Source organism: Phyllobates terribilis, unplaced genomic scaffold (assembly GCF_046119375.1).
Source record: "Phyllobates terribilis strain yellow unplaced genomic scaffold, ASM4611937v1 Scaffold_5__5_contigs__length_657084704, whole genome shotgun sequence".
Taxonomy (NCBI): Eukaryota; Metazoa; Chordata; class Amphibia; order Anura; family Dendrobatidae; genus Phyllobates; species Phyllobates terribilis.
Window position 1 is genome coordinate 353,030,582 of NW_027362765.1, and position 26,849 is coordinate 353,057,430.

General features: G+C 47.4%; 1 protein-coding gene across 1 annotated transcript in view; it reads right to left on the reverse strand.

Moving 5' to 3' along the window:
* Window positions 1-26,849, reverse strand: part of ATRNL1 (attractin like 1) — a 1,189,422-nt gene that overhangs the window by 775,899 nt on the left and 386,674 nt on the right. The window contains exon 17 of the mRNA XM_073684631.1: window positions 230-418. Coding sequence (XP_073540732.1) covers window positions 230-418 — 189 coding nt within the window. The remainder of the gene's footprint in view (window positions 1-229; window positions 419-26,849) is intronic.

Genomic DNA, 26,849 nt, shown 5'->3' on the forward strand with positions numbered 1-26,849 from the left:
AGCCGCCGGGGCGCGCGGCGGATCCCACCCGGAGGGGCGATGGTGGGGAACGCTCAGGACTTCATTTATACATGGGGGTCCTGAGTTACCCCACGTGCTGTACTCTAGTCACTTCCAAAGCTGCAGTACAAAGCCACAGGGCAGCACTGCCACTTCAAGGATGTAACAGGAGGTACAGGAAGCTCGGTCCCCCATGCTTTACACTGCACTGTAGATGGAGGATACTCACGCGAGCAGGTGTTGGTCTGCCACTCCAGACACTGTCCGTACGGGAAGGAGATGATGTAGGCGTTGGAGTCCACGCAGCGCTTGGTGTTGCTGCACCACATGCACTCCATGCCGTTACTGGTGCAGTTAGAGCAGGAGGAGCGCAGGGAGCAGGGGACCTTACATGGCCGGGCGTTCTGGTTGGGGCTGACTGTGGAGAGAAGAGGAAAGGGGGTCACACAGTGAAGACCCCTCCGCACACGCAGTATATATAGGGGGTCACACAGTGCAGACCCCTGCGAACACAGCAGTATATATAAGGGGTCACACAGTGCAGACCCCTCTGCACTTAGCAGTATATATAGGGGGTCACACAGTGCACACCCCTCCACACACAGCAGTATATAAGGGGGTCACACAGTGCAGACCCCTCCGCACACACAGTATATATAGGGGGTCACACAGTGCAGACCCCTCTGCACTTAGCATTATATATAGGGGGTCACACAGTGCAGACCCCTCCACACACAGCAGTATATATAAGGGGTCACACAGTGCAGACCCCTCCACACACAGCAGTATATATAGGGGGTCACACAGTGCAGACCCCTCCACACACAGCAGTATATATAGGGGGTCACACAGTGCAGACCCCTCCACACACAGCAGTATATATAGGGGGTCACACAGTGCAGACCCCTCTGCACTTAGCAGTATATATAGGGGGTCACACAGTGCACACCCCTCCACACACAGCAGTATATAAGGGGGTCACACAGTGCAGACCCCTCCGCACACGCAGTATATATAGGGGGTCACACAGTGCAGACCCCTCCACACACAGCAGTATATATAGGGGGTCACACAGTGCAGACCCCTCCACACACAGCAGTATATAAGGGGGTCACACAGTGCAGATCCCTCTGCACTTAGCATTATATATAGGGGGTCACACAGTGCAGACCCCTCCACACACAGCAGTATATATAAGGGGTCACACAGTGCAGACCCCTCCACACACAGCAGTATATATAGGGGGTCACACAGTGCAGACCCCTCCGCACACAGCAGTATATATAGGGGGTCACACAGTGCAGACCCCTCTGCACTTAGCAGTATATATAGGGGGTCACACAGTGCACACCCCTCCACACACAGCAGTATATAAGGGGGTCACACAGTGCAGACCCCTCCGCACACACAGTATATATAGGGGGTCACACAGTGCAGACCCCTCTGCACTTAGCATTATATATAGGGGGTCACACAGTGCAGACCCCTCCACACACAGCAGTATATATAGGGGGTCACACAGTGCAGACCCCTCCACACACAGCAGTATATATAGGGGGTCACACAGTGCAGACCCCTCCACACACAGCAGTATATATAGGGGGTCACACAGTGCAGACCCCTCCGCACACAGCAGTATATATAGGGGGTCACACAGTGCAGACCCCTCCGCACACACAGTATATATAGGGGGTCACACAGTGCAGACCCCTCCACACACAGCAGTATATATAAGGGGTCACACAGTGCAGACCCCTCCACACACAGCAGTATATATAGGGGGTCACACAGTGCAGACCCCTCCACACACAGCAGTTTATATAGGGGGTCACACAGTGCAGACCCCTCTGCACTTAGCAGTATATATAGGGGGTCACACAGTGCACACCCCTCCACACACAGCAGTATATAAGGGGGTCACACAGTGCAGACCCCTCCGCACACGCAGTATATATAGGGGGTCACACAGTGCAGACCCCTCCACACACAGCAGTATATATAGGGGGTCACACAGTGCAGACCCCTCCACACACAGCAGTATATAAGGGGGTCACACAGTGCAGATCCCTCCACACACAGCAGTATATAAGGGGGTCACACAGTGCAGATCCCTCTGCACTTAGCATTATATATAGGGGGTCACACAGTGCAGACCCCTCCACACACAGCAGTATATATAAGGGGTCACACAGTGCAGACCCCTCCACACACAGCAGTATATATAGGGGGTCACACAGTGCAGACCCCTCTGCACTTAGCAGTATATATAGGGGGTCACACAGTGCACACCCCTCCACACACAGCAGTATATAAGGGGGTCACACAGTGCAGACCCCTCCGCACACGCAGTATATATAGGGGGTCACACAGTGCAGACCCCTCTGCACTTAGCATTATATATAGGGGGTCACACAGTGCAGACCCCTCCACACACAGCAGTATATATAAGGGGTCACACAGTGCAGACCCCTCCGCACACGCAGTATATATAGGGGGTCACACAGTGCAGACCCCTGCGAACACAGCAGTATATATAAGGGGTCACACAGGGCAGACCCCTGCGAACACAGCAGTATATATAAGGGGTCACACAGTGCAGACCCCTCCACACACAGCAGTATATATAGGGGGTGACACAGTGCAGACCCCTCCACACACAGCAGTATATATAGGGGGTCACACAGTGACGCAGTATATATAGGGGGTCACACAGTGCACACCCCTCCACACACAGCAGTATATAAGGGGGTCACACAGTGCAGACCCCTCTGCACACAGCAGTATATATAGGGGGTCACACAGTGCAGACCCCTGCGCAGACAGCAGTATATGAGATATGTGAAGAGCTGGGGTCTGTGCTCCAAGATGTTTGGCACAACCTCCTGCTGAGACCCTCTATAATCTGTGCACAAGTGATGAGAAGAAGTGATGATGGTGTCACACAAGAAACATCTCATGTTGGGCAAAACCAGTGAGCTGTCTCAAGACCTTTGCAACCTTATTGTTGCAAAGCATACTGATGGCGTTGGTTACAGAGGAATTTCTAAACTATGGAGGTTCCAGTAGTCACTACTGAAGCTATAATCCAGAAGTGGAAATAGCATCATTTCATCATAAACCGGCCATGATCAGGTGCTCCCCGCCAGATTTCAAACAGAGGAGTGAAAAGAATTATCAGGAGAATTGTCCAAGACCTAAGGACACCTGAGGAGAGCGACAGAAAGTCCTGGAATCAGCAGGGACAAGAAAACAATAAGTAATGCACTCACCTTCCATGGCCTGTATGCACAATCACCACACAACCTCCATGACCTGTATGCACGCTCACCACACAACCTCCATGGACTGTAAGCACACTCACCACACAACCTCCATGGACTGTAAGCACACTCACCACACAACCTCCATGACCTGTATGCACACTCACCACACAACCTCCATGACCTGTATGTACGCTCACCACACAACCTCCATGACCTGTATGCACACTCACCACACAACCTCCATGACCTGTATGTACGCTCACCACACAACCTCCATGACCTGTATGTACGCTCACCACACAACCTCCATGGCATGTATGCACGCTCACCACACAACCTCCATGGACTGTATGCACACTCACCACACAACCTCCATGACCTGTATGCACGCTCACCACACAACCTCCATGACCTGTAAGCACACTCACCACACAACCTCCATGGACTGTAAGCACACTCACCACACAACCTCCATGGATTGTAAGCACACTCACCACACAACCTCCATGACCTGTATGCACACTCACCACACAACCTCCATGACCTGTATGTACGCTCACCACACAACCTCCATGACCTGTATGCACACTCACCACACAACCTCCATGACCTGTATGCACACTCACCACACAACCTCCATGACCTGTATGTACGCTCACCACACAACCTCCATGGCATGTATGCACGCTCACCACACAACCTCCATGGACTGTATGCACACTCACCACACAACCTCCATGACCTGTATGCACACTCACCACACAACCTCCATGGCCTGTATGTACGCTCACCACACAACCTCCATGACCTGTATGCACACTCACCACACAACCTCCATGACCTGTATGCACACTCACCACACAACCTCCATGACCTGTATGCACACTCACCACACAACCTCCATGACCTGTATGTACGCTCACCACACAACCTCCATGACCTGTATGCACACTCACCACACAACCTCCATGACCTGTATGCACACTCACCACACAACCTCCATGACCTGTATGTACGCTCACCACACAACCTCCATGACCTGTAAGCACACTCACCACACAACCTCCATGGACTGTAAGCACACTCACCACACAACCTCCATGACCTGTATGCACGCTCACCACACAACCTCCATGGCCTGTAAGCACGCTCACCACACAACCTCCATGGCCTGTATGCACGCTCACCACACAACCTCCATGACCTGTATGCACGCTCACCACACAACCTCCATGACCTGTATGCACGCTCACCACACAACCTCCATGACCTGTATGCACGCTCACCACACAACCTCCATGGCCTGTAAGCACGCTCACCACACAACCTCCATGGCCTGTATGCACGCTCACCACACAACCTCCATGACCTGTATGCACAATCACCACACAACCTCCATGACCTGTATGCACGCTCACCACACAACCTCCATGGCCTGTATGCACGCTCACCACACAACCTCCATGGCCTGTATGCACACTCACCACACAACCTCCATGACCTGTATGTACAATCACCACACAACCTCCATGACCAGTATGCACGCTCACCACACAACCTCCATGACCTGTATGCACAATCACCACACAACCTCCATGGCCTGTAAGCACGCTCACCACACAACCTCCATGGCCTGTATGCACGCTCACCACACAACCTCCATGGACTGTATGCACGCTCACCACACAACCTCCATGGCCTGTATGCATGCTCACCACACAACTTTCCATGGCCTGTATGTACGCTCACCACACAACCTCCATGACCTGTATGCACGCTCACCACACAACCTCCATGACCTGTATGCACAATCACCACACAACCTCCATGGCCTGTATGCATGCTCACCACACAACTTTCCATGGCCTGTATGTACGCTCACCACACAACCTCCATGGCCTGTATGCACGCTCACCACACAACCTCCATGACCTGTATGCACGCTCACCACACAACCTCCATGACCTGTATGCACGCTCACCACACAACCTCCATGGCCTGTATGCACGCTCACCACACAACCTCCATGGCCTGTAAGCACGCTCACCACACAACCTCCATGGCCTGTATGCACGCTCACCACACAACCTCCATGGCCTGTATGCACGCTCACCACACAACCTCCATGGCCTGTATGCACACTCACCACACAACCTCCATGACCTGTATGTACAATCACCACACAACCTCCATGACCTGTATGCGCGCTCACCACACAACCTCCATGACCTGTATGCACAATCACCACACAACCTCCATGGCCTGTAAGCACGCTCACCACACAACCTCCATGGCCTGTATGCACGCTCACCACACAACCTCCATGGCCTGTAAGCACGCTCACCACACAACCTCCATGGACTGTATGCACGCTCACCACACAACCTCCATGGCCTGTATGCATGCTCACCACACAACTTTCCATGGCCTGTATGTACGCTCACCACACAACCTCCATGACCTGTATGCACGCTCACCACACAACCTCCATGACCTGTATGCACAATCACCACACAACCTCCATGGACTGTATGCACACTCACCACACAACCTCCATGGCCTGTATGCACACTCATCACACAACCTCCATGGCCTGTATGTACGCTCACCACAAAACCTCCATGACCTGTATGCACGCTCACCACACAACCTCCATGACCTGTATGCACACTCACCACACAACCTCCATGGACTGTATGCACGCTCACCACACAACCTCCATGGCCTGTATGCACACTCACCACACAACCTCCATGACCTGCATGCACAATCACCACACAACCTCCATAACCTGTATGCACGCTCACCACACAACCTCCATGACCTGTATGCACAATCACCACACAACCTCCATGGCCTGTATGCACGCTCACCACACTACCTCCATGACCGGTATGCACAATCACCACACAACCTCCATGGCCTGTATGCACGCTCACCACACAACCTCCATGACCTGTATGCACGCTCACCACACAACCTCCATGACCAGTATGCACACTCACTACACAACCTCCATGGCCTGTATGCACGCTCACCACACAACCTCCATGACCTGTATGCACGCTCACCACACAACCTCCATGGCCTGTATGCACGCACACCACACAACCTCCATGATCTATATGCACACTCACCAAACAACCTCCATGGCCTGCATGCACGCTCACCACACAACTTCCATGGCCTGCATGAACGCACACCACACAACCTCCATGACCTGTATGCACACTCACCACACAACCTCCATGATCTATATGCACACTCACCAAACAACCTCCATGGCCTGCATGCACGCTCACCACACAACCTCCATGGCCTGTATGCACGCTCACCACACAACCTCCATGACCTGTATGCACGCTCACCACACAACCTCCATGGCCTGTATGCACACTCACCACACAACCTCCATGACCTGTATGCACGCTCACCACACAACCTCCATGACCTGTATGCACGCTCACCACACAACCTCCATGACCTGTATGCACGCTCACCACACAACCTCCATGACCTGCATGCACTCTCACCACACAACCTCCATGACCTGCATGCACGCTCACCACACAACCTCCATGGTCTGTATGCACGCTCACCACACAACCTCCATGGCCTGTATGCACGCTCACCACACAACCTCCATGACCTGTATGCACGCTCACCACACAACCTCCATGACCTGTATGCACAATCACCACACAACCTCCATGGCCTGTATGCATGCTCACCACACAACTTTCCATGGCCTGTATGTACGCTCACCACACAACCTCCATGGCCTGTATGCACGCTCACCACACAACCTCCATGACCTGTATGCACGCTCACCACACAACCTCCATGACCTGTATGCACGCTCACCACACAACCTCCATGGCCTGTATGCACGCTCACCACACAACCTCCATGGCCTGTAAGCACGCTCACCACACAACCTCCATGGCCTGTATGCACGCTCACCACACAACCTCCATGGCCTGTATGCACGCTCACCACACAACCTCCATGGCCTGTATGCACACTCACCACACAACCTCCATGACCTGTATGTACAATCACCACACAACCTCCATGACCTGTATGCGCGCTCACCACACAACCTCCATGACCTGTATGCACAATCACCACACAACCTCCATGACCTGTATGCACAATCACCACACAACCTCCATGGCCTGTAAGCACGCTCACCACACAACCTCCATGGCCTGTATGCACGCTCACCACACAACCTCCATGGACTGTATGCACGCTCACCACACAACCTCCATGGCCTGTATGCATGCTCACCACACAACTTTCCATGGCCTGTATGTACGCTCACCACACAACCTCCATGACCTGTATGCACGCTCACCACACAACCTCCATGACCTGTATGCACAATCACCACACAACCTCCATGGACTGTATGCACACTCACCACACAACCTCCATGGCCTGTATGCACACTCATCACACAACCTCCATGGCCTGTATGTACGCTCACCACAAAACCTCCATGACCTGTATGCACGCTCACCACACAACCTCCATGACCTGTATGCACACTCACCACACAACCTCCATGGACTGTATGCACGCTCACCACACAACCTCCATGGCCTGTATGCACACTCACCACACAACCTCCATGACCTGCATGCACAATCACCACACAACCTCCATAACCTGTATGCACGCTCACCACACAACCTCCATGACCTGTATGCACAATCACCACACAACCTCCATGGCCTGTATGCACGCTCACCACACTACCTCCATGACCGGTATGCACAATCACCACACAACCTCCATGGCCTGTATGCACGCTCACCACACAACCTCCATGACCTGTATGCACGCTCACCACACAACCTCCATGACCAGTATGCACACTCACTACACAACCTCCATGGCCTGTATGCACGCTCACCACACAACCTCCATGACCTGTATGCACGCTCACCACACAACCTCCATGGCCTGTATGCACGCACACCACACAACCTCCATGATCTATATGCACACTCACCAAACAACCTCCATGGCCTGCATGCACGCTCACCACACAACTTCCATGGCCTGCATGAACGCACACCACACAACCTCCATGACCTGTATGCACACTCACCACACAACCTCCATGATCTATATGCACACTCACCAAACAACCTCCATGGCCTGCATGCACGCTCACCACACAACCTCCATGGCCTGTATGCACGCTCACCACACAACCTCCATGACCTGTATGCACGCTCACCACACAACCTCCATGGCCTGTATGCACACTCACCACACAACCTCCATGACCTGTATGCACGCTCACCACACAACCTCCATGACCTGTATGCACGCTCACCACACAACCTCCATGACCTGTATGCACGCTCACCACACAACCTCCATGACCTGCATGCACTCTCACCACACAACCTCCATGACCTGCATGCACGCTCACCACACAACCTCCATGGTCTGTATGCACGCTCACCACACAACCTCCATGGCCTGTATGCACGCTCACCACACAACCTCCATGACCTGTATGCACGCTCACCACACAACCTCCATGGCCTGTATGCACGCTCACCACACAACCTCCATAGCCTGTATGCACTCTCACCACACAACCTCCATGACCTGTATGCACGCTCACCACACAACTTCCATGACCTGTATGCACGCTCACCACACAACCTCCATGACCTGTATGCACACTCACCACACCACCTCCATGACCTGTATGCACGCTCACCACACCACCTCCATGACCTGTATGCACGCTCACCACACAACCTCCATGACCTGTATGCACGCTCACCACACAACCTCCATGGACTGTATGCACGCTCACCACACAACCCCCATGACCTGTATGCACGCTCACCACACAACCTCCATAACCTGTATGCACGCTCACCACACAACCTCCATGGACTGTATGCACGCTCACCACACAACCTCCATGGACTGTATGCACAATCACCACACAACCTCCATGACCTGTATGCACGCTCACCACACAACCTCCATGACCTGTATGCACGCTCACCACACAACCTCCTAACCTGTATGCACGCTCACCACACAACCTCCACGACCTGTATGCACGCTCACCACACAACCTCCATGGCCTGTATGCACGCTCACCACACAACCTCCATGACCTGTATGCACGCTCACCACACAACCTCCTAACCTGTATGCATGCTCACCACACAACCTCCACGACCTGTATGCACGCTCAACACACAACCTCCATAATCTGTATGCACACTCACCACACAATCTCCATGACCTGTATGCACGCTCACCACACAACCTCCATGGCCTGTATGCACGCTCACCACACAACCTCCATGACCTGTATGCACGCTCACCACACAACCTCCATGACCTGTATGCACGCTCACCACACAACCTCCATGGCCTGTATGCACACTCACCACACAACCTCCATGGCCTGTATGCACGCTCACCACACAACCTCCATAATCTGTATGCACACTCACCACACAACCTCCATGACCTGTATGCACGCTCACCACACAACCTCCATGACCTGTATGCACACTCACTACACAACCTCCATGACCTGTATGCACACTCACCACACAACCTCCACGGCCTGTATGCACAATCACCACACAACCTCCATAATCTGTATGCACACTCACCACACAACCTCCATGACCTGTATGCACAATCACCACACAACCTCCATGACCTGTATGCACACTCACTACACAACCTCCATGACCTGTATGCACGCTCACCACACAACCTCCATGGCCTGTATGCACGCTCACCACACAACCTCCATGACCTGCATGCACAATCACCACACAACCTCCATAACCTGTATGCACGCTCACCACACAACCTCCATGACCTGTATGCACGCTCACCACACAAGACTCCATTGCTGGAAAAAAAAACATGTTCAAGTGTGTTTACATTTAGACAAGCCTGCAAAACACTGGGAGAATATAGCCTGGTCAGATGAGACCCAAATTGAACTCTTTTGATGTCATAATACACCATGTTTGGAGGCCAAAAGGCACTGCTGCATGTCACCTCAAAAACACCATACCAACAGTGAGGTGTGGCGGTGGGAACATCATGATGTGAGGCTGTTTTTTAGCATATAGCACTGGCAAACTTCATATAATTGAAGAAAGGATGAATGGACAAATGTACTGAGCCATTATTAATAAAAATCTGCTGCCATCTACCAGGATGATGAAGATGAAACAAGGGTGAACATTTCAGCAAGACAATGATCCCAAACACACGGCCAAGGAAACTGTCAACTGGTGTCAGAGAAAGAAAAATATATATATATATATATATATACTCACACTCAGAGGCTTGTGGCAGCCGTACTGTGGAGCTTATAAATATATGGTAGGAGCAGCTGGTGTCAGCCATTATAAGTACGGACCCCCTACACACACTTAGAGGGGAGCGGCTGCAGATAACTCACTTATGTCTCCACATCAGATACATTATTCTATGGCAGGCCTGTGGGGGAGGGGGCGGCCATCAGACGCTCTCCTGTCATTAGCTAATGGCCGGTGTGTGATCCTCAGGATTCCTGGATAATATTATTTTTTCCCATCCTCCGTATCAGTCGCAGCTAATCTGCACAATAATCTCAGATGAAAGAAAAAACAAAACCCTAATATTGTTATAAATTCCGATAATCTGGCACGTCTGCGACCAATAATGTGTCGGATTATAGGAGAATCTAAACAGCTGGGGCAATGTATGAATATACGTATACACTTGACTTTCTTTTACACAGCGCCAAATACGCATGTACCGCAGAGACCGGACCACGGGGCTGGAGACCGATGGGGCTCCTGGAGAGCAGGACCCCTGGGTGGTCCCATCCACGTCCATACTTGGTGCTGAGCCCAGGGGGGCTGGGTGGCAAAGCCCGGCACAATAATGGTGTCCTGGACCCTCCCTATAGGTTTATGTAGGGACTGCAGACATGGCTGGCCTCCAGCATTATATGACTTCATTATTCCCTGTTATAATCAGATTTATACTGGTAGGAGCTTGTTCACATGACTATGTCACCCCCATCTGTATTATGCAATTCTGTCCTGACCCGAAACAACAGCAGTATAAATGTCCAGTCCAGCCATGGTCAAGAGAGCATTATATGGCCACGATGACAAGCCTTAAAGCTGGAAGCAGATATCCCCGTCCCTCCACTGCTGCAGAACTAATCATATAAGACGACCTGAGAAATCAGTGTATCAAAAAAGAAATGCAACATGGAAACATTAGGGAAATAGCTGCCCGCTCCGGGGCGGACGATGCCGATGTTTTCATCTTTTAAGATGCATCTAAGTGAATACTGATGGAGGTGGCATTTGGCTTTTGAATATAAACATATACTAATGGGGGGATTGACAATTTTTGTTTGTGTAAAAATAAAAAATACTGTTATTTAGGAATCTAGTTTGACGATCGGCTCCACACACGGTGTCCACATAAGAAATATGCTGCTATCAAATTGTGTTACGTGGTAAGTGCAGTAAGCTTTACTGTGTTACTTTTTAGTGTCTGTGTTTTGTTACATTTAGGAAAATGGAAAATGAAATAAAGGATTTTTCAATTAACATTATCTGATTTACAAAAAAGCTGGATGAAGATGATACAAGGAATGATAGAGAACGCTGAGAGGAGGGATATAGGACGCTGAGAGGGGGGATAGAGGACAACGAGAGGGGGGATAGAGGACGACGAGAGGGGGATAGAGGACGACGAGAGGAGGGATAAAGGACGATGAGAGGAGGGATAGAGGATGATGAGAGGAGGGATAGAGGAGGATGAGAGGAGGGATAGAGGATGATGAGAGGAGGGATACAGGATGAGGAGGAGGAACAGAGGAAGACGGGAGGAGGAACAGAGGATAATGGGAGGAGAAACAGAGGACGATGAGAGGAGTGATCGAAGATGATGAGAGAAGGGATAGAGAATGATGAGAGGAGGGACAGAGGGTGATGAGAGAAGGGATAGAAAATGATGGAAAGAGGGAGAGTGGACTATGAGAAGGTATTTGAGGATAATGAGAAAAGGGAAAAGGATGATGAGAGAATAGAGGATGACAAAAGGAAGCATACAGGAAAATGAGAGGACTCAGAGGAAGAGAGGAAAGAGAGAACGATGGGAAGAGAGATAAAGGACAATGAGAGGAGGGATAGAGGACGATTAGAGGAGGAATAGAGGACGATGAGAGGAGGGATAGAGGACAATGAGAGGAGGGATAGAGGACGACGAGAGGAGGGATAGAGGACAATGAGAGGAGGGATAGAGGATGATGACAGGAAGGATAAAAGTCAAGAGAAAGGATAGAGGACGGTGAGAAGAAGAATAGAGGATGATGAGAGGAGGGATAGAAGACAATGAGAGGATGGATAGAAGACAATGAGAGGATGGATAGAAGACAATGAGAGGATGGATAGAAGACAATGAGAGGAGGGATGGAGGATGATGAGAGGACGAATAGAGGACGATGAGAGGAGGGATAGAGGACGATGGGAAGAGGGATGGAGGACAATGCGAAGAGGGATAGAGGACGATGAGAGGAGGGATAGAGGACGATGGGAAGAGGGATGGAGGACAATGCGAAGAGGGATAGAGGACGATGAGAGTGGATAGAGGACGATGAAAGGATGGATAGAGGACGAAGAGAGGATGGATAGAGGACGATGAGAGGAGGGATAGTGGATGATGAGAGGAGGGATAGAGGATGATGACAGGAAGGATAGAAGTCGAGAGGAGGGATAGAGGACGGTGAGAAGAGGAATAGAGGATGATGAGAGGAGGGATAGAAGACAATGAGAGGAGGGATAGAAGACAATGAGAGGAGGGATAGAAGACAATGAAAGGTGGGATAGAGGACAATGAGAGGTGGGATAGAGGACAATGAGAGGTGGGATAGAGGACGATGAGAGGTGGGATAGAGGACGATGAGAGGAGAGATAGAGGACAGAGAGGAGGATAGAGGACGATGAGAGGAGGGATGGAGGATGATGGTATGAGGTATAGAAGATGATGAGAGAAGGGATAGAGAATGAGGAGAGCAGGGATAGAGGGTGAAGAGAGAAGGGATAGAGGATGATGAGTGTGGGCATAGAGGATGATGAAAGAAAGGATAGAGGACAATGAGAGGAGTGATTTCAAGATTATGAAAGAAGGCATAAAGGATGATGAGAGTGGGGATAAAGGATGATGAGAGGAGGAATAGAGGACGATGAGAGGAAGGATAGAGGACACAGAGAAGGATAGAGGACGATGAGAGGAGGGATGGAGGACGATGCGAGGAGGTATAGAGGACGATGCGAGGAGGGATAGAGGATGATGAGGGGAGGGACAGAGGACGATGAGACGAGGGATAGAGGACGACGAGAAGAGGGATAGAGGACGATGAGAGGAGGGATAGAGAACGATGATAGGAGGGATAGAAGACAATAAGAGGGATAGAAGATGATGAGAGAAGGGATAGAGGATGATGAGAGTGGGGCTAGAGGGCGATGAAAGGAGGGATAGAGGATGATGAGAGGAGGGATAGAGGACGATGAGAGGAAGGATAGAGGACGATGAGAGGAGGGATAGTTGACGATGAGAGGAGGGATAGTGGACGATGAGAGGAGGGATAGTGGACGATGAGAGGAGGGATAGAGGATGATGAAAGGAGGGATATAGGACGATGAAAGGAGGGATAGAGGGCGATCAGAGAAGGGATAGAGGACGATGAGAGGAGGGATAGAGGACGATGAGAGGAGGGATCGAAGATGATGACAGGAAGGATAAAAGACGATGAGAGGAGGGATAGTTGACGATGAGAGGAGGGATAGTGGACGATGAGAGGAGGGATAGTGGATGATGAGAGGAGGAATAGAGGACGATGAAAGGAGGGATATAGGACGATGAAAGGAGGGATAGAGGGCGATGAGAGGAGGGATAGAGGACGATGAGAGGAGGGATAGAGGATGATGACAGGAAGGATAAAAGACGATGAGAGGAGGGATAAATGACGATGAGACGAGGAATAGAGGACGATGAGACGAGGATAGAGGATGAGGAGACGAGGATAGAGGACGATGAGAGGAGGGATAGAGGATGATGTGAGAAGGAATAGCGGACGATGAGAGGAGGGATAGAGGACAATGAGAAGAGGAATAGAGGACGATGAGAGGAAGGATAGAAGACAATGAGAGCAGGGATAGAAGACAATGAGAGGCGGGATAGAAGACGATGAAAGAAAGGATAGAGGACATTGAGAAGAGTGATTTCAAGATTATGAAAGAAGGGATAGAGGATGAGAGTGGGGATAGAGGGGGATGAGAGGAGAAATAGAGGAAGATGAGAGGAAGGATAGAGGACAATAAGAGGAAGGATAGAGGACACTGAGAGGATAGAGGACGATGAGAGGAGGGATAGAGGATGATGAGAGGAGAGATAGAGGACAATGAGATAAGGGATAGAGGACAATGAGAGGAGTGATTTCAAAGTGATGAAAGATGGGATAGAGGATGATGAGAGGAGGGATAGTGGACGATGAGAGGAGGGATAGTGGATGATGAGAGGAGGGATAGAGGACGATGAAAGGAGGGATATAGGACGATGAAAGGAGGGATATATGACGATGAAAGGAGGGATAGAGGTCGATGAGAGGAGGGATAGAGGACGATGAGAGGAGGGATAGAGGACGATGAGAGGAGGGATAGAGGACGATGAGAGGAGGGATAGAGGACGATGAGAGCAGGGATAGAGGATGATGACAGGAAGGATAAAAGACGATGAGAGGAGGGATAAATGACGATGAGACGAGGAATAGAGGACGATGAGACGAGGATAGAGGACGATGAGAGGAGGGATAGAGGATGATGTGAGAAGGAATAGCGGACGATGAGAGGAGGGATAGAGGACAATGAGAAGAGAAATAGAGGACAATGAGAGGAAGGATAGAAGACAATGAGAGCAGGGATAGAAGACAATGAGAGGACGGATAGAAGACAATGAAAGAAAGGATAGAAGACATTGAGAAGAGTGATTTCAAGATTATGAAAGAAGGGATAGAGGATGAGAGTGGGGATAGAGGGGGATGAGAGGAGAAATAGAGGACGATGAGAGGAAGGATAGAGGACAATAAGAGGAAGGATAGAGGACACTGAGAGGATAGAGGACAATGAGAGGAGGGAGAGAGGACGATGAGAGGAGGGATAGAGGACGATGAGAGGAGGGATAGAGGATGATGAGAGGAGGGATAGAGGACAATGAGAGGAGTGATTTCAAAGTGATGAAAGTTTGGATAGAGGATGAAGAGAGTGGGGATAGAAGGGGATGAGAGTGGGGATAGAAGGGGATGAGAGGAGGGATAGAGGACGATGAGAGGAAGGATAGAGGATGATGAGAGGAAGGATAGAGGACACTGAGGAGGGATAGAGGACGATGAGAGGACGGATAGAGGATGATGAGAGGAGGGATAGAGGACGATGAGAGAAGGGATAGAGGATGATGAGAGGAGGGATAGAGGAGTGATAAAGGATAAGAAGAGGGGTAGAGGATGAGAGGAGTGAAAGAGAAAGATGAGAGGAGGGATGAAGGACGATGAGCGATACAGACTGATGAGAAGAGCGATAGAGAAAGATTGGAGGAAGGGGGATAGAGGATGATGAGTAGAGGGACAGGTGATGATGAGAGGAGGGACAGGGGATGACGAAAGATAAGAGGAGGGGTAGAGGATGAAAGGAGTGAAAAAACGATTAAAGGAGGGATGGTATACAATTAGAGGAGGAATATAGCATGAATGGAAGGATAGAGGATGATGAGAGGTAGAATACAGATTGAGAGGAGGGATAGAGGATGATGAGAGACGAGATAGAAGAGTGATAAAGGATAAGAAGAGGTGTAGAGGATGAGAGGAGAGAAAGATGATAGGAGGGACGGAGGACAATGAAAGAAGGGATACAGATTGATGAGAAAAAGGATAACGGACAATGAGAGGAGGGATAGAGGACGATGGGAGGAACGATAGAGGGATAGAGGACGATGAGAGGAGGGATAGAGGACGATCAGAGGAGGAATAAAGGACGATGGGAGGAGGGATAGAGGACGATGAGAGGAGGGATACAGTATAAAAGAAGTGGTAGAGGATAAAAATTGAACGGGTAGAGGGCTGAGGTGGTATAAGATGATGATGAGAGGGTATTAAATGATGATGAGAGAAGGCATAGAGGGTGATGGAAGGATGAATGGAGCATGATGACAGGAATAGAGGGTATTAGAGGATGATAAGAGGGGTATTTTAGGATGATGAGAGGAGGGATGATATTTCATGAGAGGGTATTTGAGGATGGTGAGAATCTCTGCTGAGAAAACTTCTGTATTCTACCAGAATTCACAAATGAAGTTTTTTTAGGACAGAAATGGGAAAGCCGTCTCTGATCCTTCCACCTCAGCAGCTAGCAGAGCCTCGCCCGGCAGGGCAAGTGCTTCACTTTCTTCTTTCTAGCGCAGGTTCTGAGGGGTCTCTGTTCCTCAGTGAACCCGACGCCATCCTCCTTCGCCGAACATATGAACCGGCAAAAGTTTTGCACAGACTAAACTCTCATTTCAAGGCCTCCCCGAGATGATCCCCGCCAGGTCCAGGGTCACTTTTGCAGTTGTATTCGGAGTTCTGAGGATGGGTCTGGGCTGCTCATCTCCACCGTGGTTCCATCTGTGATCACAAAACTCGCAACATCTAAAATAGCAGAGCAGTTTTTCTTTCTTTCAGAAGCCACAAAAAGTCGTCTCCGAGATCCGAGCATGTAATGGACTTGTAGCAGATTTAATAATGCCCAGAGGGACACCGCACATAACAAAAGGTGAGTGACCCTGGAGGAGGCGGGACACGGGAAAGGGACAAAAAGACAATTTATAGCGACAACTGAAGAAGCAAAAAAAGCCAAAGACACAATGCACCAACGCTCACCGCAGCGCTCATTACATGTGCAGAGCCAAAGACGCTGCGGAAAACACCCAGAACAGCTCTCCAGAGCCCCTACACTAATACCTGTGCTAGGGGAAGGGAGCACAGCAGCAAAACAAGACACAAGGAAGACAGCCAGCGAAGGGTTAACATCCAGAAAAAAAATCAGACCAGAGTGTTAAATAACAACTTTCTACAAGACTTTGTATTTCTGCTCATTGTTATCAACATCTACCAGTGAAGACATTACTGATCCTGAGTTACATCATGTATTATACTCCAGAGCTGCACTCACTATTCTGCTGGTGCAGTCACTGTGTACATACATTACATTACTGATCCTGAGTTACCTCCTGTATTATACTCCAGAGCTGCACTCACTATTCTGCTGGTGCAGTCACTGTGTACATACATTACATTACTGATCCTGAGTTACATCTTGTATTATACTCCAGAGCTGCACTCACTATTCTGCTGGTGCAGTCACTGTGTACATACATTACATTACTGATCCTGAGTTACATCCTGTATTATACTCCAGAGCTGCACTCACTATTCTGCTGGTGCAGTCACTGTGTACATACATTACATTACTGATCCTGAGTTACATCTTGTATTATACTCCAGAGCTGCACTCACTATTCTGCTGGTGCAGTCACTGTGCACATACATTACATTAGTGATCCTGAGTTACATCCTGTATTATACTCCAGAGCTGCACTCACTATTCTGCTGGTGCAGTCACTGTGTACATACATTACATTACTGATCCTGAGTTACATCCTGTATTATACTCCAGAGCTGCACTCACTATTCTGCTGGTGCAGTCACTGTGTACATACATTACATTACTGATCCTGAGTTACATCCTGTATTATACTCCAGAGCTGCACTCACTATTCTGCTGGTGCAGTCACTGTGTACATACATTACATTGCTGATCCTGAGTTACATCCTGTATTATACTCCAGAGCTGCACTCACTATTCTGCTGGTGCAGTCACTGTGCACATACATTACATTACTAATCCTGAGTTACCTCCTGTATTATACTCCAGAGCTGCACTCACTATTCTGCTAGTGGAGTCACTGTGTACATACATTACATTACTGATACTGAGTTACCTCCTGTATTATCCTCCAGAGCTGCACTCACTATTCTGCTAGTGGAGTCACTGTGTACATACATTACATTACTGATACTGAGTTACCTCCTGTATTATCCTCCAGAGCTGCACTCACTATTCTGCTGGTGCAGTCACTGTATACATACATTATATTACTGATCCTGAGTTACATCCTATATTATACTCCAGAGCTGCACTCACTATTCTGCTGGTACAGTCACTGTGTACATACATTACATTACTGATCCTGAATTACATCCTGTATTATACTCCAGAGCTGCGCTCACTATTCTGCTGCTGCAGTCACTGTGTACATACATTATATTACTGATCCTGAGTTACATCTTGTATTATACTGCAGAGCTGCACTCACTATTCTGCTGGTGCAGTCACTGTGTACATACATTACATTACTGATTCTGAGTTACCGCCTGTATTATACCCCAGAGCTGCACTCACTATTCTGCTGGTGGAGTCACAGTGTACATACATTACATTACTGATCCTGAGTTACATCCTGTATTATACTCCAGAGCTGCACTCACTATTCTGCTGGTGCAGTCACTGTGTACATACATTACATTACTGATCCTGAGTTACCTCCTGTATTATACTCCAGAGCTGCACTCGCTATTCTGATGGTACAGTCTCTGTGTACATACATTACATTACTGATCCTGAGTTACATCCTGTATTATACTCCAGAGCTGCACTCACTATTCTGCTGGTGCAGTCACTGTGTACATACATTACATTACTGATCCTGAGTTACCTCCTGTATTATACTCCAGAACTGCACTCACTATTCTGCTGGTGCAGTCACTGTGTATATACATTACATTACTGATCCTGAGTTACATCCTGTATTATACTCCAGAGCTGCTCTCACTATTCTGCTGGTGCAGTCACTGTGTACATACATTACATTACTGATCCTGAGTTATAATTTGTATTATACTCCAGAGCTGCACTCACTATTCTGCTGGTGCAGTCACTGTGTACATACATTACATTACTGATCCGGAGTTACATCCTGTATTATACTCCAGAGCTGCACTCACTATTCTGCTGGTGCAGTCACTGAGTACATACATTACATTACTGATTCTGAGTTACATTCTGTATTATACTCCAGAGCTGCACTCACTATTCTGCTGGTGCAGTCACTGTGTACATACATTACATTACTGATCCTGAGTTACCTCCTGTATTATACTCCAGAACTGCACTCACTATTCTGCTGGTGCAGTCACTGTGTATATACATTACATTACTGATCCTGAGTTACATCCTGTATTATACTCCAGAGCTGCTCTCACTATTCTGCTGGTGGAGTCACTGTGTACATACATTACATTACTGATCCTGAGTTATAATTTGTATTATACTCCAGAGCTGCACTCACTATTCTGCTGGTGCAGTCACTGTGTACATACATTACATTACTGATCCTGAGTTACATCCTGTATTATACTCCAGAGCTGCACTCACTATTCTGCTGGTGCAGTCACTGTGTACATACATTACATTACTGATCCTGAGTTACCTCCTGTATTATACTCCAGAACTGCACTCACTATTCTGCTGGTGCAGTCACTGTGTATATACATTACATTACTGATCCTGAGTTACATCCTGTATTATACTCCAGAGCTGCTCTCACTATTCTGCTGGTGCAGTCACTGTGTACATACATTACATTACTGATCCTGAGTTATAATTTGTATTATACTCCAGAGCTGCACTCACTATTCTGCTGGTGCAGTCACTGTGTACATACATTACATTACTGATCCTGAGTTACCTCCTGTATTATACTCCAGAGCTGCACTCACTCTTCTGCTGGTGCAGTCACTGTACATACATTACATTACTGATCCTGAGTTACCTCCTGTATTATACTCCAGAGCTGCACTCACTATTCTGCTGGTGCAGTCACTGTTCATACATTACATTACTGATCCTGAGTTACATCCTGTATTATACTCCAGAGCTGCATTCACTATTCTGCTGGTGCAGTCACTGCGTACATACATTACATTACTGATCCTGAGTTACCTCCTGTATTATACTCCAGAGCTGCACTCACTATTCTGCTGGTGCAGTCACTGTGTACATACATTACATTACTGATCCTGAGTTACCTCCTGTATTATACTCCAGAGCTGCACTCACTATTCTGCTGCTGCAGTCACTGTGTACATACATTACATTACTGATCCTGAGTTACATCCTGTATTATACTCCAGAGCTGCACTCACTATTCTGCTGGTGCAGTCACTGTGCACATACATTACATTACTGATCCTGAGTTACCTCCTGTATTATACTCCAGAGCTGCACTCACTATTCTGCTAGTGGAGTCACTGTGTACATACATTACATTACTGATCCTGAGTTACCTCCTGTATTATCCTCCAGAGCTGCACTCACTATTCTGCTAGTGGAGTCACTGTGAACATACATTATATTACTGATCCTAAGTTACATCCTGTATTATACTCCAGAGCTGCACTCACTATTCTGCTGGTGCAGTCACTGTGTACATACATTACATTACTGATCCTGAGTTACATCCTGTATTATACTCCAGAGCTGCGCTCACTATTCTGCTGCTGCAGTCACTGTGTACATACATTATATTACTGATCCTGAGTTACATCTTGTATTATACTGCAGAGCTGCACTCACTATTCTGCTGGTGCAGTCACTGTGTACATACATTACATTACTGATTCTGAGTTACCTCCTGTATTATACCCCAGAGCTGCACTCACTATTCTGCTGGTGCAGTCACTGTACACATACATTACATTACTGATCCTGAGTTACCTCCTGTATTATACCCCAGAGCTGCACTCACTATTCTGCTGGTGGAGTCACAGTGTACATACATTACATTACTGATCCTGAGTTACATCCTGTATTATACTCCAGAGCTGCACTCACTATTCTGCTGGTGCAGTCACTGTGTACATACATTACAATACTGATCCTGAGTTACATCCTGTATTATACTCCAGAGCTGCACTCACTATTCTGCTGGTGCAGTCACTGTGCACATATATTACATTACTGATCCTGAGTTACCTCCTGTATTATACTCCAGAGCTGCACTCACTATTCTGCTAGTGGAGTCACTGTGTACATACATTACATTACTGATCCTGAGTTACCTCCTGTATTATACTCCAGAGCTGCACTCACTATTCTGCTGGTGCAGTCACTGTGTACATACATTACATTACTGATCTTGAGTTACATCCTGTATTATACTCCAGAGCTGCACTCACTATTCTGCTGGTGCAGTCACTGTGTACATACATAACATTACTGATCCTGAGTTACATCCTGTATTATACTCCAGAGCTGCACTCACTATTCTGCTGGTGCAGTCACTGTGTACATACATTACATTACTGATCCTGAGTTACATCCTGTATTATACCCCAGAGCTGCACTCACTATTCTGCTGGTGCAGTCACTGTGTACATACATTACATTACTGATCCTGAGTTACATCCTGTATTATACTGCAGAGCTGCACTCACTATTCTGCTGGTGCAGTCACTGTGTACATACATTACATTACTGATCCTGAGTTACATCCTGTATTATACTCCAGAGCTGCACTCACTATTCTGCTGGTGCAGTCACTGTGTACATACATTACATTACTGATCCTGAGTTACATCCTGTATTATACTCCAGAGCTGCACTCACTATTCTGCTGGAGCAGTCACTGTATACATACATTATATTACTGATCCTGAGTTACATCTTGTATTATACTGCAGAGCTGCACTCACTATTCTGCTGGTGCAGTCACTGTGTACATACATTACATTACTGATTCTGAGTTACCTCCTGTATTATACCCCAGAGCTGCACTCACTATTCTGCTGGAGCAGTCACTGTATACATACATTACATTACTGATCCTGAGTTACCTCCTGTATTATACCCCAGAGCTGCTCTCACTATTCTGCTGGTGGAGTCACAGTGTACATACATTACATTACTGATCCTGAGTTACATCCTGTATTATACTCCAGAGCTGCACTCACTATTCTGCTGGTGCAGTCACTGTGTACATACATTACATTACTGATCCTGAGTTACCTCCTGTATTATACTCCAGAGCTGCACTCACTATTCTGCTGGTGCAGTCACTGTGTACATACATAACATTACTGATCCTGAGTTACATCCTGTATTATACTCCAGAGCTGCACTCACTATTCTGCTGGTGCAGTCACTGTGTACATACATTATATTACTGATCCTGAGTTACATTCTGTATTATACCCCAGAGCTGCACTCACTATTCTGCTGGTGCAGTCACTGTGTACATACATTACATTACTGATTCTGAGTTACCTCCTGTATTATACCCCAGAGCTGCACTCACTATTCTGCTGGTGCAGTCACTGTGTACATACATTACATTACTGATCCTGAGTTACATCCTGTATTATACTGCAGAGCTGCACTCACTATTCTGCTGGTGCAGTCACTGTGTACATACATTACATTACTGATCCTGAGTTACATCCTGTATTATACTCCAGAGCTGCACTCACTATTCTGCTGGTGCAGTCACTGTGTACATACATTACATTACTGATCCTGAGTTACATCCTGTATTATCCTCCAGAGCTGCACTCACTATTCTGCTGGTGCAGTCACTGTGTACATACATTACATTACTGATCCTGAGTTACATCCTGTATTATCCTCCAGAGCTGCACTCACTATTCTGCTGGTGTAGTCACTGTATACATACATTACATTACTGATCCTGAGTTACATCCTGTATTATACTCCAGAGCTGCACTCACTATTCTGCTGGTGCAGTCACTGTGTACATACATTACATTACTGATCCTGAGTTACATCCTGTATTATCCTCCAGAGCTGCACTCACTATTCTGCTGGTGCAGTCACTGTGTACATACATTACATTACTGATCCTGAGTTACATCTTGTATTATACTCCAGAGCTGCACTCACTATTCTGCTGGAGCAGTCACTGTGTACATACATTACATTACGGATACTGAGTTACATCCTGTATTATACTCCAGAGCTGCACTCACTATTCTGCTGGTGCAGTCACTGTGTACATACATTACATTACTGATCCTGAGTTACATCCTGTATTATACTCCAGAGCTGCACTCACTATTCTGCTGGTGCAGTCACTGAGTACATACATTACATTACTGATCCTGAGCTACATCCTGTATTATACTCCAGAGCTGCGCTCACTATTCTGCTGGTGCAGTCACTGTGTACATACATTACATTACTGATCCTGAGTTACATCCTGTATTATACTCCAGAATTGCACTCACTATTCTGCTGGTGCAGTCACTGAGTACATACATTACATTACTGATCCTGAGCTACATCCTGTATTATACTCCAGAGCTGCACTCACTATTCTGCTGGTGCAGTCACTGTGTACATACATTACATTACTGATCCTGAGCTACATCCTGTATTATACTCCAGAGCTGCACTCACTATTCTGCTGGTGCAGTCACTGTGTACATACATAACATTACTGATCCTGAGTTACATCCTGTATTATACTCCAGAGCTGCACTCACTATTCTGCTGGTGCAGTCACTGTGTACATACATTACATTACTGATCCTGAGTTACATCCTGTATTATACTCCAGAGCTGCACTCACTATTCTACTGGTGTAGTCACTGTGTACATACAATACATTACTGATCCTGAGTTACATCCTGTATTGTACTCCAGAGCTGCACTCACTATTCTGATGGTACAGTCTCTGTGTACATACATTACATTACTGATCCTGAGTTACATCCTGTATTATACTCCAGAGCTGCACTCACTATTCTGCTGGTGCAGTCACTGTGTACATGCAATACATTACTGATCCTGAGTTACCTCCTGTATTATACTCCAGAGCTGCACTCACTATTCTGCTGGTGCAGTCACTGTGTATATACATTACATTACTGATCCTGAGTTACATCCTGTATTATACTCCAGAGCTGCGCTCACTATTCTGCTGGTGCAGTCACTGTGTACATACATTACATTACTGATCCTGAGTTACATCCTGTATTATACTCTAGAGCTGCACTCACTATTCTGCTGGTGCAGTCACTGTGTACATACATTACATTACTGATCCTGAGTTACATTTTGTATTATACTCTAGAGCTGCACTCACTATTCTGCTGGTGCAGTCACTGTGTACATACATTACATTACTGATCCTGAGTTACATCCTGTATTATACTCCAGAGCTGCACTCACTATTCTGCTGGTGTAGTCACTGTGTACATACATTACATTACTGATCCTGAGTTACATCTTGTATTATACTCCAGAGCTGCACTCACTATTCTGCTGGTGCAGTCACTGTGTACATACATTACATTACTGATCTTGAGTTACATCCTGTATTATACTCCAGAGCTGCACTCACTATTCTGCTGGTGCAGTAACTGAGTACATACATTACATTACTGATTCTGAGTTACCTTCTGTATTATACTCCAGAGCTGCACTCACTATTCTGCTGGTGCAGTCACTGTACATACATTACATTACTGATCCTGAGTTACCTCCTGTATTATACTCTAGAGCTGCACTCACTATTCTGCTGGTGCAGTCACTGTGTACATACATTACATTACTGATCCTGAGTTACCTCCTGTATTATACTCTAGAGCTGCACTCACTATTCTGCTGGTGCAGTCACTGTGTACATACATTACATTACTGATCCTGAGTTACCTCCTGTATTATACTCTAGAGCTGCACTCACTATTCTGCTGGTGCAGTCACTGTGTACATACATTACATTACTGATCCTGAGTTACATCTTGTATTATACTCCAGAGCTGCACTCACTATTCTGCTGGTGCAGTCACTGTCTACATACATTACATTACTGATCCTGAGTTACATCCTGTATTATACTCCAGAGCTGCACTCACTATTCTGCTGGTGCAGTCACTGAGTACATACATTACATTACTGATTCTGAGTTACCTCCTGTATTATACTCCAGAGCTGCACTCACTATTCTGCTGGTGCAGTCACTGTGTACATACATTACATTACTGATCCTGAGTTACCTCCTGTATTATACTCCAGAGCTGCACTCACTATTCTGCAGGTTCAGTCACTGTGTACATACAATACATTACTGATCCTGAGTTACATCCTGTATTATACTGCAGAGCTGCACTCACTATTCTGCTGGTGCAGTCACTGTGTACATACATTACATTACTGATCCTGAGTTACATCCTGTATTATACTCCAGAGCTGCACTCACTATTCTACTGGTGCAGTCTCTGTGTACATACATTACATTACTGATCCTGAGTTACATCCTGTATTATACTCCAGAGCTGCACTCACTATTCTGCTGGTGCAGTCACTGTGTACATACATTACATTACTGATGCTGAGTTACATCCTGTATTATACTCCAGAGCTGCACTCACTATTCTGCTGGTGCAGTCACTGTGTACATACATTACATTACTGATCCTGAGTTACATCCTGTATTATACTCCAGAGCTGCACTCACTATTCTGCTGGTGCAGTCACTGTGTACATACATTACATTACTGATCCTGAGTTACATCCTGTATTATACTCCAGAGCTGCACTCACTATTCTGCTGGTGCAGTCACTGTGTACATACATTACATTACTGATCCTGAGTTACATCCTGTATTATACTACAGAGCTGCACTCACTATTGTGCTGGTGCAGTCACTGTGTACATACATTACATTACTGATCCTGAGTTACCTCCTGTATTATACTCCAGAGCTGCACTCACTATTCTGCTGGTGCAGTCACTGTGTACATACATTACATTACTGATCCTGAGTTACATCCTGTATTATACTCCAGAGCTGCACTCACTATTCTGCTGGTGCAGTCACTGTGTACATACATTACATTACTGATCCTGAGTTACATCCTGTATTATACTCCAGAGCTGCACTCACTATTCTGCTGGTGCAGTCACTGTGTACATACATTACATTACTGATCCTGAGTTACATCCTGTATTATACTCCAGAGCTGCACTCACTATTCTGCTGGTGCAGTCACTGTGTACATACATTACATTACTGATCCTGAGTTACCTCCTGTATTATACTCCAGAGCTGCACTCACTATTCTGCTGGTGCAGTCACTGTGTACATACATTACATTACTGATCCGGAGTTACATCCTGTATTGTACTCCAGAGCTGCACTCACTATTCTGATGGTACAGTCTCTGTGTACATACATTACATTACTGATCCTGAGTTACATCCTGTATTATACTCCAGAGCTGCACTCACTATTCTGCTGGTGCAGTCACTGTGTACATGCATTACATTACTGATCCTGAGTTACCTCCTGTATTATACTCCAGAGCTGCACTCACTATTCTGCTGGTGCAGTCACTG